The sequence below is a fragment of the Bison bison genome, unplaced genomic scaffold (genome assembly GCF_000754665.1).
Source record: "Bison bison bison isolate TAMUID 2011002044 unplaced genomic scaffold, Bison_UMD1.0 scf7180017864468, whole genome shotgun sequence".
In the NCBI taxonomy this organism is placed as follows: domain Eukaryota; kingdom Metazoa; phylum Chordata; class Mammalia; order Artiodactyla; family Bovidae; genus Bison; species Bison bison.
The window spans coordinates 2750808-2768827 of NW_011495029.1; the positions used below are offsets into that span (position 1 = coordinate 2750808).

The 18020-nt window shown below is 38.8% G+C and overlaps 1 protein-coding gene across 4 annotated transcripts in view; it reads right to left on the reverse strand.

Moving 5' to 3' along the window:
- The window catches only part of FGD4 (FYVE, RhoGEF and PH domain containing 4), a 227555-nt gene that overhangs the window by 24225 nt on the left and 185310 nt on the right, over positions 1-18020 (reverse strand). For all 4 annotated transcript variants that reach the window (XM_010860576.1, XM_010860578.1, XM_010860577.1 and 1 more), the window contains exons 7-10: positions 17717-17873; positions 8050-8188; positions 5570-5628; positions 5096-5242 (exon numbers count right to left, since the gene is read on the reverse strand). In XM_010860576.1, coding sequence (XP_010858878.1) covers positions 5096-5242; positions 5570-5628; positions 8050-8188; positions 17717-17873 — 502 coding nt within the window. The remainder of the gene's footprint in view (positions 1-5095; positions 5243-5569; positions 5629-8049; positions 8189-17716; positions 17874-18020) is intronic.

Consider the following 18020-nt stretch of genomic DNA (forward strand, 5'->3'; position numbering starts at 1 on the left):
AATACCCAGTACTGATAGCCTTTAGGATGGACTGGTTGGATCTCCTTGCAGTCCAAGGGACTCTCAAGAGTCTTCTCCAACACCACAGTTCAAAGGCATCAATTCTTTTGCGCTCAGCTTTCTTTATAATCCAACTCTCACATCCATACATGACTACTGGAAAAACCATAGCCTTGACTAGATGGACCTTTATTGACAAAGTAATGTCTCTGCTTTTTAATATGCTGTCTAGGTTGGTCATAACTTTCCTTCCAAGGAGTAAGTGTCTTAATTTCATGGCTGCAATCACCATCTGCAGTGATTTTGGAGCCCGAAAAAAATAAAGTCAGCCACTGTTTCCACTGTTTCCCCATCTATTTGCCATGAAGTGATGCCCCCTCTCAGGACTACTCAACTCTGAGACAGTGAGTGACTCACGTGCAAGCATAACTTTAAATTAACAGACCCAGAGCCCACACCCAACCACCTTCTCTACTGAGTTCTTATACTTTGGGCCAGTATTCCCCTTCTCCAAGAACCCTAAGGCTAGGTACCAGGCAATGGTCCCTGTGCCCCACAGCCTAATGAAGTGATTTAAACCAGTAAATTCTAACCATGTTTTCCCTGCCTTGCCTACTCCTTCTTGCAGAAACCAAACTAAAAGTTCTTGCCCACATGTTCTGCTTGCTCCCTCTGCCTTCTGACCAACCCTGGTGCTTTTTCATGAAGCCCTTGGTGTGGCATCCCCCTGCCTTTTAGGATCTGTGACTATAACTATCTTTTCAATGGCAATCATCTCCTGATGTGTTGACTTCACCATATCTGAGTAACAAAAACTATATTTCTAAGTAAATAGCTCTCTGAACCCTAATAAAATATTACAAGTCCCTGATTTACATTTAGGTCTCTATAAAACCTCTGAAAGGTGAAGTTCTTCTTTTGATCCCAAAGATTTTTTTTATAGGTAATTTGGAAACTATAAAAATTATGTTATGAGATATAATTCAAAAAACCCTTTTAAAAAGTATAATTCATGGTTTTATATAGTTGTAAGTTATGCAACCATCACTACTAATTTCATAACACTTTATGACTCTAAACAGAAATCCTATGCCTATTTCCTCTCCCCACCAGCCCAAGGCTACCACTACTTACTTTCTATAAGTAGTAAGTAATATTCTAGACATTTCATATAAATGAAATCATATCATACAGTGTGGCCTTTTTGAGTGGCTTCTTTCACTTAAACGATGTTTCACAGTTTATCCACGTAGCATATATTAGTATTTTATTCCATTTTACTGCCATATAATATTCCAGTGAATAGGTATACCAAATTGTTTATCTATTCATCAATTGATAAACATTTAGGTTGTTTCCACTTTGGGGATATAATAAATAATTTTGCTAAGAACATTCATGTACAAATTTTGTGTGGACACGTTTTCAATTTTCTTGAGTTTTATAAACTTGAACTAGAAATGTTCTATCACCTGGTGACCAAATGTTCTTTTTAAAAAATGAGAGATATCATGAACACCCTCTGATGACAGTTAGTTCCTATAAATTTGTCTTTCAAGGGAAGCTGCAATCAGACAACAGAATCCTCTAGTCCCCAACAACTCATCCTAAGGCTGGTGATATGACTGCCATGCAGCAGAAAAGTCAGACGTGACTAACATCCTGAGAATGTGTCATGTGACAGTCACAGGGAAGCCTCTTTATCAATGTAACTCTGTTTCTTTGCCTATGATAACAATCATAGAAATAGCTAAAATTTACTGAGCTATTATTCAATTATTTAAGGTTAGCTTATTATTAAACATTGTTAGCTGTTATGCTTATTATTGTATCATTAGATATAGAAAGGAACTGGAATTAATAGACACTAAAATATAAAGGCCTGGATGCCCCAAGAAGAGCTCTTATTTTCAGTAAGTCCTAGCTCAGTTCAGTTCATTTGCTCAGTCATGTCCGACTCTTTGCGACCCCATGAACTGCAGCATCAGAGGCCTCCCTGTCCATCACCGACATCCAGAGTCCACCCAAACCCATGTCCAGCGAGTCGGTGATGCCATCCAACCATCTCATCCTCTGTTGTCTCCTTCTCCTCTTGCCTTCAATCTTTCCCAGCATCAGGGTATTTCCAATGAGTCAGTTTTTTCCATCAGGTGGCCAAAGTATTGGAGCTTCAGCTTTAGCACAGTCCTTCCAATGATATTTAGGAATAATTTCCTGTAGAAGTGACTGGTTTGATCTCCTTGCAGTCCAAGGGACTCTCAGGAGTCTTCTCCAACACCACAGTTCAAAAGCATCAATTCTTCGGCGCTCAGCTTTCTTATGGTCCAACTCTCACATCCATACATGACCACTGGAAAAACCATAGCTTTGACTAGATGGACCTTTGTTGGCAAAGTAACGTCTCAGTTTTTTAATATGCTGTCTAGGTTGGTCACAGCTTTTCTTCCAAGGGGCAAACATCTTTTAATTTCATAGCTGCAATCACCATCTGCAGAGATTTTGGGGCCCAAGAAAACAGTCTGTCACTGTTTCCACTGTTTCCTCACTTTTTTGCCATGAAGTGATGGGACCGGATGCCATGATCTTCGTTTTTTGAATGTTGAGTTTTAAGCCAGCTTTTTCACTCTCTCACTTTCATCAAGAGATTCTTTAATTCCTCTTTGCTTTCTGCCATAAGCGTGGTGTCATCTGCATATCTGAGATGACTGATATTTCTCCTAGCAATGTGAATTCCAGCTTGTGCTTCATCCAGCCCAAGACTATCACCTCCACTAGCTTTGTTCATAGTGATGCTTTCTAAGGCCCACTTGACCTCACACTCTCCACACTCCACACTTCACACTCCAAGATGTCTGGCTCTAGGTGAGTGATCACACAATCATGGTTATCTGGGTCACTAAGAACTTTTTTCTATAATTCTTCTGTGTATTGTTACCACCTCTTCCAAATATCTTCTGTTTCTGTTAGGTCCATACCATTTGTCTTTTATTGTGCCCATCTCTGCATGAAGATGCTTTCCTAATAGCTCAATTGGTAAAGAATCCACCTGCAATGCAGGTGACTCCAGTTCGATTCCTGGGTGGGGAAGATCTGCTGGAGAAGGGATAGGCTACCCACTCCAGTATTCTGGCCTGGAGAATTCCATAGACTGTATAGTCCGTGGGGCTGCAAAGAGTCGGACACAACAGAGTGATTTTCACTTTTGCTTTGCATGAAATGTTCCTGTTATTTCTAATATTCTTGAAGAGACCTCTAGTCTTTCCCATTCTACTGTTTTCCTTTATTTCTTTGCATTGATCACTTAGGAAGGCTTTTTTTAATCTCTCCTTGCTAGTCCTTGAAATTCTGCATTCAAATGGGTATATCTTTCATTTTCTCCTTTGCCTTTAGCTTCTTTTCTTTTCTCAGCTATTTGTAAGGCCTTCTCAGACAAACATTCTGCTTTTTTGCATTTCTTCTTCTTGGTGATGGTTTTAATCACTGCCTCCTATACAGTGTTATGAACCTCTGTCCATCATTCTTCAGGCACTCTAGCACATCTAATTCCTTGAATCTATTTCTCACTTCCACTGTATAATCATAAGGGGTTTGATTTAGTTCGTACCTAAATGGTCTAGTGGCTTTCCCTACTTTCTTCAGTTTAAGTCTGAATTCTGCAATAAGGATTTCATGATCTGAGCCACAGTCAACTCCTGGTCTCGTATTTGCTGACTGTATAGAGCTTCTCCATCTTCGGCTACAAAGAATATAATCAATCTGATTTCAGTGTTCGCCATCTAGTGATGTCCATGAGTCTTCTCTTGTGTTGTTGGAAGAGGGTGTTTTGTATGACCAGAGTGTTCTCTTGACAAAACTGTTAGCCTTTGCCCTACTTCATTTTGTACTCCAAGGCCAAACTTGCCTGTTATTCCAGGTATCTCTTAACTACCTGCTTTTGCATTCCAGTCCCCTATGATGAAAAGGACATCTTTTTTGGTACTAGTTCTAGAAGGTCTTGTAGGTCTTCATAGAACCATTCAACTTCAAATTCTTCGGCATTAGTGGTTGAGACATAGACTTGGATTACTGTGATACTGAATGGTTTGCCTTGGAAATGAACAAAAATCATTCTGCCATTTTTGAGATTGTATCCAAGTACTGCATTTCGGACTCTTTGGTTGACTATGAGGACTACTTTCTTCTACATTTCTACATTTCTTCTAAGGGACTGGTGCTCCCTGTAACAGATATAATGGTCTTCTGAACTAAATTCACATATTCTGGTACATTTTAGTTCTCTGATTCCTAAAATGTCCTGCCGTGTCCTGCTTGACCACTTCCAATTTACCTTGATTCATGGACCTAACATTCCAGGATCCTATGCAATATTGAGCTTTACAACATCACACTTTACTTCCATCACCAGTCACATCCACAGCTGGGTGTTGTTTTTGCTTTGGCTCCATCTCTTCATTCTTTCTGGAGTTATTTATCCACTCTTCTCCAGTAGCATGTTGGGCACTTACTGACCTGAGGAGTTCATCTTTCAGTGTCATATCTTTTTGCCTTTTCATACTGTTCATGGGGTTCTCAAGGCAGGATTACTGAAGTGGTTTGCCATTCCTTCTCCAGGAAGTTCTAGACTAACTGTCATTTCCAGGAAGTTAAGAGAGGGACAGGGAGTGACTACAGTGAAAAAGAACTATGTAGCAAATTCATGTACTTTTACACAGACATTTGAAGCACAAGTTTTATAACTTTGTCTATATATTTCTTTAAACCAAAATAATTAAAATAGTGATCCCCACGTACACACTGATGCCTATGATCTTCAAGGAAAGGTTAAATTTATCTTCACTATGTGTTACTGAAATAAATTACACATGATAAGTATACAGAAAAATTACAGAAGAATACTTCAAAAACAGATTTGTGTCCTTCAAAGAACAAGTTTCAGTTACTACAGACATTCCCTGATGTGGAATCCAGACAGTATTGACTAAATCAGATTAGAAATAATTGCTTGGGTGAGCAAGCAAGCACCCTACTTTTCCAAGATACATATAACAGTGTTATGAGGTATTCTTATGTGACTTCCTCATACTACAGAACTCACTAAGAAAAGGTAGCGTTCCTGTGCTGATGTGTTCCGAGCAGCTAGTTTGAGGATCTGTCCATCTTTTATTAATTCATTTGAAGGATTTACAATGTCTTCTTCTTCTCCCAACATTTCATAAATCTCTAAGAGTTTCTTTAGGTTTTCCTAGGAAATTAGAACAAAACACAGCAAATTCAAATATAAGGAGGTTTCACCTTAATGCCTTTAATTAATGACCATAGCTAAAATACACACAATTCACAAAGGATTGGGAACTAAGCATAAACTTAAGTATAAAGATCAGTTAAGAGCAAATTAAAACCTGGGAGAAGAGGGAAGAGTATAATCACAGATAGTTCTAAACATTTTATAAACAATATTTTTTGTTCACTTGTGTCAATTCATTTTGGGCCAAAACTGTAGATAATATTAGACTATATTATTAACAATTATCTAACTAAAAGATTTCCATTTCCTCTGAAAACTACTTACCATTTTTCTTATTGCACTATTAGAATGGCTTGCTGCTGTAGATATAATTTCAAGTGATTCTAAACAGGAGAAAAGAAAAGTAAATATATTTTGTCCTTTCTATATTACTAGATAGCTGAATAATATATAGCATAATAAGGAATCTGAGACCAAAGACACACAATAAAAGCAGGGGCAATTTCCATTTACAAGTTGGATACTTCCAAAGTTCATTTGTAAGCAGATAATTTGGAATTTGGGAAGTATTTACTCATAAAAAGTCATATATAGTGACTAGGCTCACAGGTACATTTAATTCAGGAATCTTCAAAATAGCAAACATCATGACAATAGCTTGTTATAAGGCACTTTGTCAGGGGTGTTCATATATATTATGTCAATTCATTTTTATGCAACCCTGAACGGCAAATACATTAGCTTCATTTGGCAGATGAAAGAAGTAAAGAGTGATGTTCCTTGGGTAGGGTCATAGATTATGATACTAAAGGGCTACATTTGAACCTAAGTCTTCTGACTCAAAAGTTCTACAACATTTCAGCAGTAGGAGAAGGAAATGGCAACCCACTCCAGTGTTCTTGCCTGGAGAATCCCAGGGACGGCAGAGCCTGGTGGGCTGCCGTCTATGCGGTTGCACAGAGTCGGACACAACTGAAGTTACTTAGCAGCAGTAGCAGTACAAGTAAATTAACCAACAAACATAATCAGTTTTCTCTGGGAAAACACACTCACAGTCCTAATCTAGGTGAAAGAGAATTTTCTGATGCCAATGTCGATGGAAGGTTTTGTTGCTAGGGCAGGTGGTAGTGAGAGATGGGAATGGGGAAGGCAGGAGCTTTGATATGGGCAAGGTAGGAGCTTCAGGACTACTGGTGAAGAGAGGTCGAAGGTGGAAGCTGAGGCTTCCTGCTGGGTTAACCTGAGGGAATGTTCTCAATCCTCCATCATGTCCTGCTCTCCTTTCTTTTCTATCTTATGAATACTGGTTGGGTTAATTCTGGTATCACAACAACCTCATCATTCTGAACCGACTTTTCTGTCTTCTTTGTTCTACTGCTGAACAAAATGCACTTTTGCTGCTTTTCCTTCTGCTTTTAGGTTTCTAAAAGTATTTTTGTGTTTCCTTAGAATGTTAGTATAAGTAGTAATGGGAAATCAAAGAGCAAAAAATTACCCTATTATGTTGCTGACTTTCTCATTTTGGAGAAGGGGGAAGCGGTGTGGGGACCACCAGCCCCTACCCCTCTCACTGCACCATCTTTTTTTTTTTCTATTTTTAAATTTTTATTTATTTAATTATTTTTTGGCTGCCCTGGGTCTTTGTTTTTGTGTGCAGGCTTTCTCTAGTTGCAGCAATCAGGGGCTACTCTTTGTTGTGGTGTATGGGTTTCTCACTTCTGTGGCTTCTCTTGTTTGTGGAACATAAGCTCTCTGGTGCATGGGCTTTAAGTAGTTGTGGCTCACAGGTTCCACAGTTGTGGTACATAGGCTTAGTTGCTCTGCAGCATGGGGAATCTTCCCAGGCAAGAGATCAAAACTGTATCCCTTGCACTGGCAGGTGAATTCTTAACTACTGGACCATCAGATAATTCCGACTTTCTCACTTTTGACATAGGTACCTTAGCAGAAGTCCAAGTCTTTGAAAATAGAAGAAAAGGAATTTTTATTTAAATTTTAGAGAATTATCCTGATTTGGGCAACTCAGTATATTCCATATAGGATCCAAGGTAGAGGGAGACAAGTTAAGATGGGCTGGGGCTACTACCCAAGAGACTAGTCTGAGAAGTAGAAACAGTAAGCCAACTTCCAATCTTACCACTAGATCTGCTGGTTTTAGTAGCAGTTGTAGTATATGTTGATTACCAATCCAAGTTAAATTTTCATTCTACACAGTTAATTGATTTTTTCAAAAGTACACAAGAAAACAAATATCTTATTGAAATGCTTAGGTCCTAAAAAGTCTTTCATTATGATCTAATGGCAAAAAAAAAGATAATGAGTAGAACAGGAATAAAGGTTTCTCAGGGAAAATGCTGACACTAAACAGCATTATTTTCTCTTCTATCTTAGTAAAAGGTAGAGAGAAATCACTTTGCTTAGGCTATTTTTAAATAGTAAATGTCATCTTAGTTTTCTTGGTATATATCTACCCCCTTAATTAACCAGCAGCACTAGTAATTCTGAATGGTTGAATTCTTTCTGTGAGAAGGTAATTGTGTATTGCTATTCCAGATGTCTCTAAGACTACAGTTTTATATTTCAGAGTTAATCACTAATGTGAAACCAGCATGAGAAATGTGATTTGCATTGCTCTAAGCCTATGATTTGGGCTCAAAAGTGCTTGCCTAATTGAGGTGTTGATAACAATTTACAGTGAGGTTATTTTCTGACACCAATATTTTACTAAAGTGGCTTCTACTTCACTTTGAAATCACAAGGCTACTTGGCCACTAAATTATCCCATAATGGAAGGGGGGATTTACTTTTAGCATCATTCCAGTCCGGAGAATCCGGGGGCAATTTCCTTAGGTAGTCCTTAAGGAGCATCTCATACCGGGGAATGCGCTGAACAGGTTCTAGCATGTGATGCTGCAAAGTCAAGCTCCCACAGACCTTCTGTTTCTGTAATGAGAAAGGTTTTTAAAGAAAGATTTAAAAATTAGGTTAGACAGTCTAAAAACTCAAGGTAATATAGAACTTTCACTAAAATGTGGCCTGTGTATCACCTGCATCAGATACATTCTTGGGATGCTACTAAAAATGGAAATCCTAAACCCCACTACAAACTATGAAACCACAATTTTGAGAACACAGCTTGGATATGTATTTAAGAACATTCCCAATTTTTTCCATTAAAGTCTGAGTAGATTGGTGGTCCAATCTACTCAGAAAATAAATAAATAAAGCAGAATTTTAAGCAGGAAAATTCCAGATTGATGGCATCTACTTTCATTGGTCATTACAAGGGTTTTTCAGGTCACACTATCAAATCATAACTCCAGAGATTTTCAAAAGAAGCATCTATTTAAAGAGGTTCACTAAGTAACCCTATATTAAATGACTATGGATTCAGCAGAAACTATCCCATAATAAGACTACTATAAATGTCATTTCCTTTGAACCAAAAAGACTCCACATGTAGAAGGGTGACAAGATAATAAAATTTTAATTTTTCATTAGGTTATGGCATTCTCTTCCATTAGAAACCAAACTCTGAATAGATCTCCTTTGCTCTGGCAAAATTGAGTCTATAGAACATGCTTTCAGTAAGCGATTAATGTGGAAGGGGAGAAAAAAGATTACTTGAAAATAAGATGTGTTCCTCTTCATATTAAACACAGTGGAAACCCCTTAATATATTTACTGATGATCATGACCAGAGCACTTCAAGGTAAAAAATGTGTCAATATTAAGATAAGACACGATATTTGCATTCAAAGCAAACAAGAAACTAAAATGTAATCTGGTGTAATAATGTCAAGCTGGGTTTAGATTTATTTTATCTAATGCAGGTTTTCATGCAGGGGAGTGATATCATTAGATATGACATCTATTAAGATTAATCTATTGCAATGTGGCCTTGGGAACATGTAGGGAAACTAGTTTGAAAATTACTGTAGACCAGGAAAAAAGTAAAAACAGCCTGAAATTAGCATGGAAGCTGAAGGTGAATGGCTCTCCTTAATAATCTGTAAGATACAAATATTATAAGTTTAGTTATCCCATTTGACTTTCTCCAGCAAGCCTAGGGGACACACACACACATACGCATACACACATGTATCTCCAGGAAAATATTACTGATCCCCAAATTTTACATGAAGAAACTGGTCCAGAAAAGTTAGGGGAGCTTTCTAAGGTCAAGTGACTATAAGTAGCAGACTAGAATCTTAACTAGCTTAGCTGATTCTCAAACTACCACTCCTTTCACAACTCCATCCTTTCCTTATAAAATGGAGAAGACAGATATTGCTAATTCAGAGTTTTAATACTTGATGAAACAATAATAATAATCATTATCACCATCACCATATTGAGCATTTATATGCAACAAGCTCCATGTTAAGTCCCTTGAATATACTGTTTAAAGAACACATACAGAGAAATGAGGAAAAATGATAAATCAAAGATAAAGCCACGTGATCAAATTCTGGTGAATAAAAGAATATTGGTGCTGTGTAATAAATCCAATCACGTAATCACAAATGTCACAAAGCATAAATGTTATGTGGAAAAAATGTTTGAAAGCTAAAGACAGGACTTGAACATGTTGAGTGTGTATTGATGACAAGATGCTCATACAGAATTGTGAAGCCAGCACTCAGAATTTCATAACTAGAGTATAGGCATAAAGGACTAAATTAGAAATAATGACCCTATAAGCAGATAGTGACTTATATGCAGAGTACATTATGCAAAATGCCAGGCTGGTTGAAGCACAAATTGGAATCAAGATTTCCTGGAGAAACATCAATCACCTCAGATATGCAGATGACACCACCCATATGGCAGAAAGCAAGGAGGAACTAAAGAGACTCTCGATTAAAGTGAAAGAAGACAGTGGAAAGGATGGCTTAAAATTCAAAATTCATCATGGCATCTGGTCCCATCACTTCATGGCAAGTAGATGGGGAAACAGCGGAAACAGTGACACACTTTATCTTCTTTGGGCTCCAAAATCTCTGCAGATGGTGACTGCAGATTTTCATGACTGCAATCATGAAATTAAGACGTTTGCTCCTTAGAAGAAAAGCTATGACCAAACTAGCGTATTAAAAAGCTGAGACATTACTTTGCCAACAAAGGTCCATCCATCTACTCAAAGCTATGGTTTTTCCAGTAGTCATGTATGGATGTGAGAGTTGGACCATAAGGAAAGCTGAGCACCAAAGAATTGATGCTTTTGACCCGTGGTGTTGGAGAAGAGTCTTCAGAGTCCCTTGGACTGCAAGGAGATCCACAGTCAATCCTAAAGGAAATCAACCCGGAATATTCATTGGAAGGACTGATGCTGAAGCTGAAACTCCAATACTTTGGCCATCTGATGGGAAGAACTGACTCACTGGAAAAGACCCTGATGCTGGAGAAGATTGAAGGCAGGAAGAAAAAGGGATGACAGAGGATGAGATGGTTGGATGTCATCACCAACTTGGTGGACATGAGTTTGAGCAAGCTCTGGGAGTTGGTAATGGAGAGGGAAGCCTGGCATGCTGCAGTTCATGGGGTTGCAAAGGATCAGACACGACTGAGCAACTGAACTGAACTGACCATATAAGCATCTGTATGACATTATGGTTAAAGGCTTGAGAAGCTACGACATCACTGAGAGAGTGGAGAGAAAGATTATGCAGGGCAAAAAGCCTTATATTCTGCCCACATTTCAATATTAGCAAAATGAGTTAATGAAAGAATCAAAGAAAGAACCAGGGTTCAGAGAGATAGATGACTGCTTAAACATGAGAAAAGAGACATTTAAGAAAAGGAGTGAAGGGCAAGGGCAGGACTTTTGGCTACCACTGAGTAATAATGATGCTGGCAAAATCACCCCTTTAAAAAGCAACTTTAAAGCTGGATAAAACTTAACAACAACAACAATCATTTCAGTACTTTGGAAATTGAACAAAAGCATGTAACAACCTGAAAATTTAATTTTGTTTTTGTTTTTTAAACTGCTGAACTTTGGGTAAGAACAGTAAGAATCTGTGGTCTTCTGGCCTGTGTGTTAGTCGCTCAGTCGTGTCCAATTGTTTGCAACCTCATGGACTGTAGACCTCCAGGCTCTTTCATCCATGGGATTTTTTCAGGCAAGAATACTGGAGTGGGTTGCCATTTCTTTCTCCAGAACATCTTACCAACCCAGGAATCAAACCAGGGTCTCACACACTGCAGGCAGACTCTTCTGTCTGAGCCACCAGGGAAGCTCTGACCTGAGGCTTCTGGCCTGAGGCTGCACCTATTCTTCCATCAGCTCAGTCAATGGGAAGATTTTCCCAGGGTGTGACAGGCTGTGAGGACTGGCAGTTTCTCTGCTGAAACTCAAGAGGGCTCATTTGATTTAGAGTGATGAACAAAGCACACACCCAGCAATACTGTCAGTGAACAGTATGAAAAGGCAAAAAGATAGGACATTAAAAGATGAAATCCCCAGGTTGGTAGGTGCCCAATATGCTACTGGAGATCAGTAGAAGAAATAACTCCAGAAAGAATGAAGGGATGGAGCCAAAGCAAAAACAACACCAGCTGCGGATGTGACTGGTGAAAGAAGCAAAGGGCAATGCTGTAAAAAGCAATATTGCATAGGAACCTGGAATGTTAGGTCCATGAATCAAGGTAAATTGGAAGTGGTCAAACAGGAGATGGCAAGAATGAACGCTGACATTTTAGGAATCAGCAAGATGGCAAGCGTGAACATCGACATTTTAGGAATCAGCAAACTAAAATGGACTGGAATGGGTGAATTTAACTCAGATGACCATTATATCTACTATTGTGGGCAAGAATCCCTTAGAAGAACTGGAGTAGCCATCATAGTCAACAAAAGAGTCTGAAATGCAGTACTTGGATGCAATCTCAAAAATGACAGAATGATCTCTGTTCGTTTCCAAGGCAAATCATTCAATATCACAGTAATCCAAGTCTATGCCCCAACCACTAATGCCGAAGAAGCTGAAGTTCAACAGTTCTATGAAGACCTACAAGACCTTCTAGAAGTAACACCAAAAAAAGATGTCCTTTTCATTAAAGGCGACTGGAATGCAAAAATGGGGAATCAGGAGATGTCTGAAGTAACAGGCAAATTTGGCCTTGGAGTACAGAATGAATCAGGGCAAAGGCTCATAGAGTTCTGCCAACAGAATGCACTCGTCATAGGAAACACCCTCTTCCAACAACACAAGAGACAATTCTACACATGGACATCACCAGATGGCCAACACCAAAATCAGACTGATTATATTCCTTGCAGCCAAAGATGGAGAAGCTCTATACAATAAGCAAAAACAAGACTGGGAGCTGACTGGGGCTCAGATCATGAACTCCTTATTGCCAAATTCAGACTGAAATTGAAGAAAGTAGAGAAAACCACTAGATCATTCAGGTATAACCTAAATCAAATCCCTTACAATTATACAGTGGAAGTGAGAAATAGATTTAAGGGATTAGATCTGATAGACAGTGCCTGGAGAACTATGGAAGGAGCTTCGTGACATTGTACAGGAGACAGGAATCGAGACCATCCCCAAGAAAAAGAAACGCAAGAAAGCAAAATGGTTGTCTGAGGAGGCCTTACAGATAGCTGAAAAAAGAAAAGACGCAAAAGGCAAAGGAGAAAAGGAAAGATATACCCATTTCAATGCAGAATTCCAAAGAATAGCAAGGAGAGATAAGAAACGCTTCCTCAGTGATCAGTGCAAAGAAAAAGAGGAAAACAATAGAATGGGAAAGATTAGCGATCTCTTCAAGAAAAATAGAGATACCAAAGGAAAATTTCATACAAAGATGGACACAATAAAGGACAGAAATGTTATGGACCTAAGACAAGCAGAAAATATTAAGAACAGGTGGCAAGAACACACAGAAGAACTGTACAAAAAAGATCTTCATGACCCCGATAATCATGATGGTATTTTCATTCACCTAGAGCCAGGCACCCTGGAATGCTAAGTGAAGTGGGCCTTAGGAAGCATCACTACGAACAAAGCTAGTGGAGGTGATGGAATTCCAGTTGAGCTATTTCAAATCCTAAAAGATGATGCTGTGAAAGTGCTGCCCTCAATATGCCATAAATTTGGAAAACTCAGCAGTGGCCACAGGACTGGAAAAAGTCAGTTTTCATTCCAATCCCAAAGAAAGGAAATACCAAAGAATGTTCAATCTACCACACAATTGCACTCATCTCACACGCTAGTAAAGCAATGCTCAAAATTCTCCAAGCCAGGCTTCAATAGTACGTGAACCATGAATTTCCAGATGTTCAAGCTGGATTTAGAAAAGGCAGAGGAATCACAGATCAAATTGCCAACAACCAATGGATCATCCAAAAATCAAGTGAGTTCCAAAAAAACATCTATTTCTGCTTTATTGCCTATGTCAAAGCCTTTGACTGTGTGGATTACAATAAACTGTGGAAAATTCTGACAGAGATGAAATACCAGACCACCTGACCTGCCTCTTGAGAAATTTGGGGGTTTTTTTCCCTCTTTTATTTATTTAAAAAAAAAAATTTTTTTTTTTTTACTTTACAATATTGTATTGGTTTTGCCATACATCAACATGCATCTTGAGAAATTTGTATGCAGGTCAGGAAGCAAAAGTTAGAACTGGACATGGAACAACAGATTGGTTCCAAGTTCGGAAAGGAGTACATCAAGGCTGTATTGTCATCCAGCTTATTTATCTTATATGCAGTGAATATCATGAGAAATGCTGGGCTGGAAGAAGCACAATCTATAATCAAGATGCCAGGAGAAATATCAGTTACCTCAGATATGCAGATGACACCACCCTTATGGCCCAAAGTGAAGAACTAAAGAGCCTCTTGATGAAAGTGAAACAGGACAGTGAAAAGTTGGCTTAAAACTCAACATTCATAAAACTAAGATCATGGCATCTGGTCCCATCGCTTCAAGGCAAATAGATGGTTAAACAGTGACAGACTTTATTTTTTTTGGCTCCAAAATCACTGCAGATGATGACTACAGCCATGGAATTAAAAGCTGCTTACTCCTTGGGAGAAAAGTTATGACCAACCTAGACAGCATATTAAAAAGCAGAGACATTACTTTGCCAACAAATTCTGTCTAGTCAAAGCTATGGTTTTTCCAGTAGTTATGTATGGATGTAAGAGTTGGACGATAAAGAAAGCTGAGCGCTGAAGAATTGATGATTTTGAACAGTGGTGTTGGAGAAGACTCTTGAGTCCCTTGGACAGCAAGGAGATCCAACCAGTCCATCCTAAAGGAAATCAGTCCTGACTATACATTGGTAGGACTTATACTGAAGCTGAAACTCCAATACTTTGTCCACCTGATGGGAAGAACTGACTCACCGGAAAAGACCGTGATGCTGGGAAAGATTGAAGGCATGAGGAGAAGGGGATGACAGAGGATGAGATGGTTGGATGGCATCACTGACTCAATGGACATGAGTTTGAGTAAGTTCCGGGAGTTGGTGATGGACAGGGAAGCCTGGCGTGCTATAGTCCACGCATTTGCAAAGAGGCAGACACAACTGAACAACTGAACTGAACTGAACTGATTCTGATATTTCTTTGTTAGTGTAAAGAAGGGGAACAGATTTTTTCATGTTAATCTTGTATCCTGCTATGTTGCTGAATTTATCAGTCCTAGTAGTTTCTGTGTGGAGTCTTTAGCGTTTTCTATATACAGTATCATGTCATATGCTTACAATGACAATTTTACCTCTTCTCTTCCAATTTCGATAATTTTTCTTTTTCTTCTATGATTGCTGTGGCTAAGACTTCAATTATTATGTTGAAGAGAAGTGCTGAGAGTGGGCATCAGTGTCTTGTTCCAGATTTTAGCAGGAAAGTTTTCAAGCTTTTCCCTGTTAAGTATTATGGTGGTTGGGGTTTGTCATAAATAACTTTTATGTTGAGATATGTTCCCTCAAAGGGCTTCCCTGATAGCTCAGTTGGTAAAGAATCTGCCTAGAATGCAGGAGACGCTGGTTTGATTCCTGGGCTGTGAAGGTTTGCTGGAGAAGGGACAGGCTACCCACTCCCGTATTCCTGGGCTTCCCTTGTGGCTCAGCTGGTAAAGAATTCACCTGCAATGAGAGAGACCTGGGTTCGATCCCTGGGTTAAGAAGATCCCCTGGAGAAGGGAAAGGCTACCCACTCCAGTATACTGGCCTGGAGAATCCCATGGACTATATAGTTCATGGGGTCGCAAAGAGTCGGACACGCCCAAGCGACTTTCAGTTTCACTTCATGTTCCCTCAATATCCATTTTGGTAACAGTTTGTATCATGAATGGATGTTGCATTTTATTAAATGCTTCTTCTGCATCTATTGAGATTATCATGTGGTTTCCATCTTTCCTTATCTTGGTATTGTATATCACATTGATTTATATATACTTTTAATATTCTAACTTCTTTAAGACTTAAAATTATACAAAACAGTAATCATATCACTGTATTAATGGGTTTTAAACACAGGTAAAAAATATCCATGTAAAACAAAAGAAGGTAGTCAAGAATACCACCCAAATAATCTTAGGTGATCTAAGAAATCAGTATTTAATATTGATATTAATATCAACATTTAAACTTTTCAATATTTAAACTTAAGCAAAGAAATTATCAACAGTCTTGACTAGAGAATCAAATAGAAAGTATTATGTTATTCAGTTCAGTTCAGTTCCGTCACGTCCAACTCTTTGCAACCCCATGAACCACAGCACAGCAGGCCTCCCCTGTCCATTACCAGCTCCCGGAGTCCACCCAAACCGATGTCCATTGAGTCGGTGATGCCATCCAACCATCTCATCCTCTGTCGTCCCCTTCTCCTCCTGCCTTCAATCTTTTCCAACATCGTGGTCTTTTCAAATGAGTCAGCTCTTCGCGTCAGGTGGCCAAAGTATTGGAGTTTCAACTTCAACATCAGTCCTTCCAATGAACACCCAGGACTGATCTTTAGGATGGACTGGTTGGATGTCCTTGCAGTCCAAGGGACTCTCAAGAGTCTTCTTCAACACCACAGTTCAAAAGCATCAATTCTTTGGCGCTCAGCTTTCTTTATAATCCAACACTCACATCCATACATGACTACTGGAAAAACCATAGCCTTGACTAGATGGACCTTTGTTGACAAAGTAATGTCTCTGCTTTTTAATATGCTGTCTAGGTTGGTCATAACTTTCCTTCCAAGGAGTAAGCATCTTTTAATTTCATGGCTGCAATCAGCATCTGCAGTGATTTTGGAGCCCCCCAAAATAAAGTCAGCCACTGTTTCCACTGTTTCTCCATCTACTTCGCATGAAGTGATGGGACTGGATGCCATGATCTTAGTTTTCTGAATGTTGAGCTTTAGGCCAACTTTTTCACTCTCCTCTTTCACTTTCATCAACAGGCTCTTTAGTTCTTCACTTTCTGCCATAAGGGTGCTGTCATCTGCATATCTGAGGTTATTGATATTTCTCCCGGCAATATCAACTTGTGCTTCCTCCAGCCCAGCATTTCTCATGATGTACTCTGCATATAAGTTAAATAAGCAGGGTGACAATATACAGCCTTGACGTACTCCTTTTCCTATTTGGAAACAGTCTGTTGTTCCACGTCCAGTTTTAACTGTTGTTTCCTGACCTGCATACAGGTTTCTCAGGATGCCGGTCAGGTGGTCTGGTATTCTCATCTCTTTCAGAATTTTCCACAGTTTATTGTGATCCACACAGTCAAAGGCTTTGGCATAGTCAATAAAGCAGAAATAGATGTTTTTCTGGAACTCTCTTGCTTTTTCCATTATTAAAATGTATTATCCAGGTTTGATGAAATTTTAAGCCACATATATGAAATGACCAACTCCCCCACCCCCAAGAAATAAAACAGAATATAGTTGATCCTTGCATATGGGTTTGTACTGTGCAGGTCCACTTATACACATATTGTTGTTGTTTTTCCCCCCAGTAAATATGTACTACAGTACTACATAATCCATGTTTGGTTGAATCCATGGATGCATAACCATGGATATGAAGGGCTGGCCCTAAAACTATACTGGGATTTTCAAACAGTGGGGGATCAACGATCCTAACCCCTGTGTTGTCCAAGGGTCAACTGTAATTATGTTTCCAAAATGTCATGGTTTATAGTATTCTTTATATTCATTCCAACATTTCAACCTCTGAAAGCAAGCAAGAGACACACAGAGCTGGACGGAAACTTTTTTGGAAATTTATGTGGACCCTGATAAAGCCAGACTCTCCTTGCCTTAAAAATAAATGGAGAATTTACTGTTCAGTATATAGCATGTGCTCAATAAATATTTTAACTTTGCAGAGATGATTTTTGCATAATTTAGAGTAGATTAGAATTTGGCTAGGAGTCTCAATCTAAAATTTAGATCTAGAAAACCTTATGATTTGTACAGAAAAATTAATTTATAGCCTTGAACAAAAGAGTTCTATTTACCTGAATTTCTTCAACTACTGATTTGAACTGGGGAATACGCTCCGTCATGTTTTTAACCAATTCCATTGCGTTATCGAATCCCTTCACATATTCTCCGTACATCTTAAGGAATGGTGCCAATTTCTGAAGGATGTCACCAATTCTAGGGGTAGTTTCCCTGTATAAAACATAGAAGCAAGCTATTAAGATTTTTTATAGAATGAATGAATGTAGAGGATTCCAAAGTAATCACTTTTTATACACATTCTGTGCTTTTATCAGATCCACTTTGCTCCAAAACTGACAGAATGAAAAAAGCACTTTT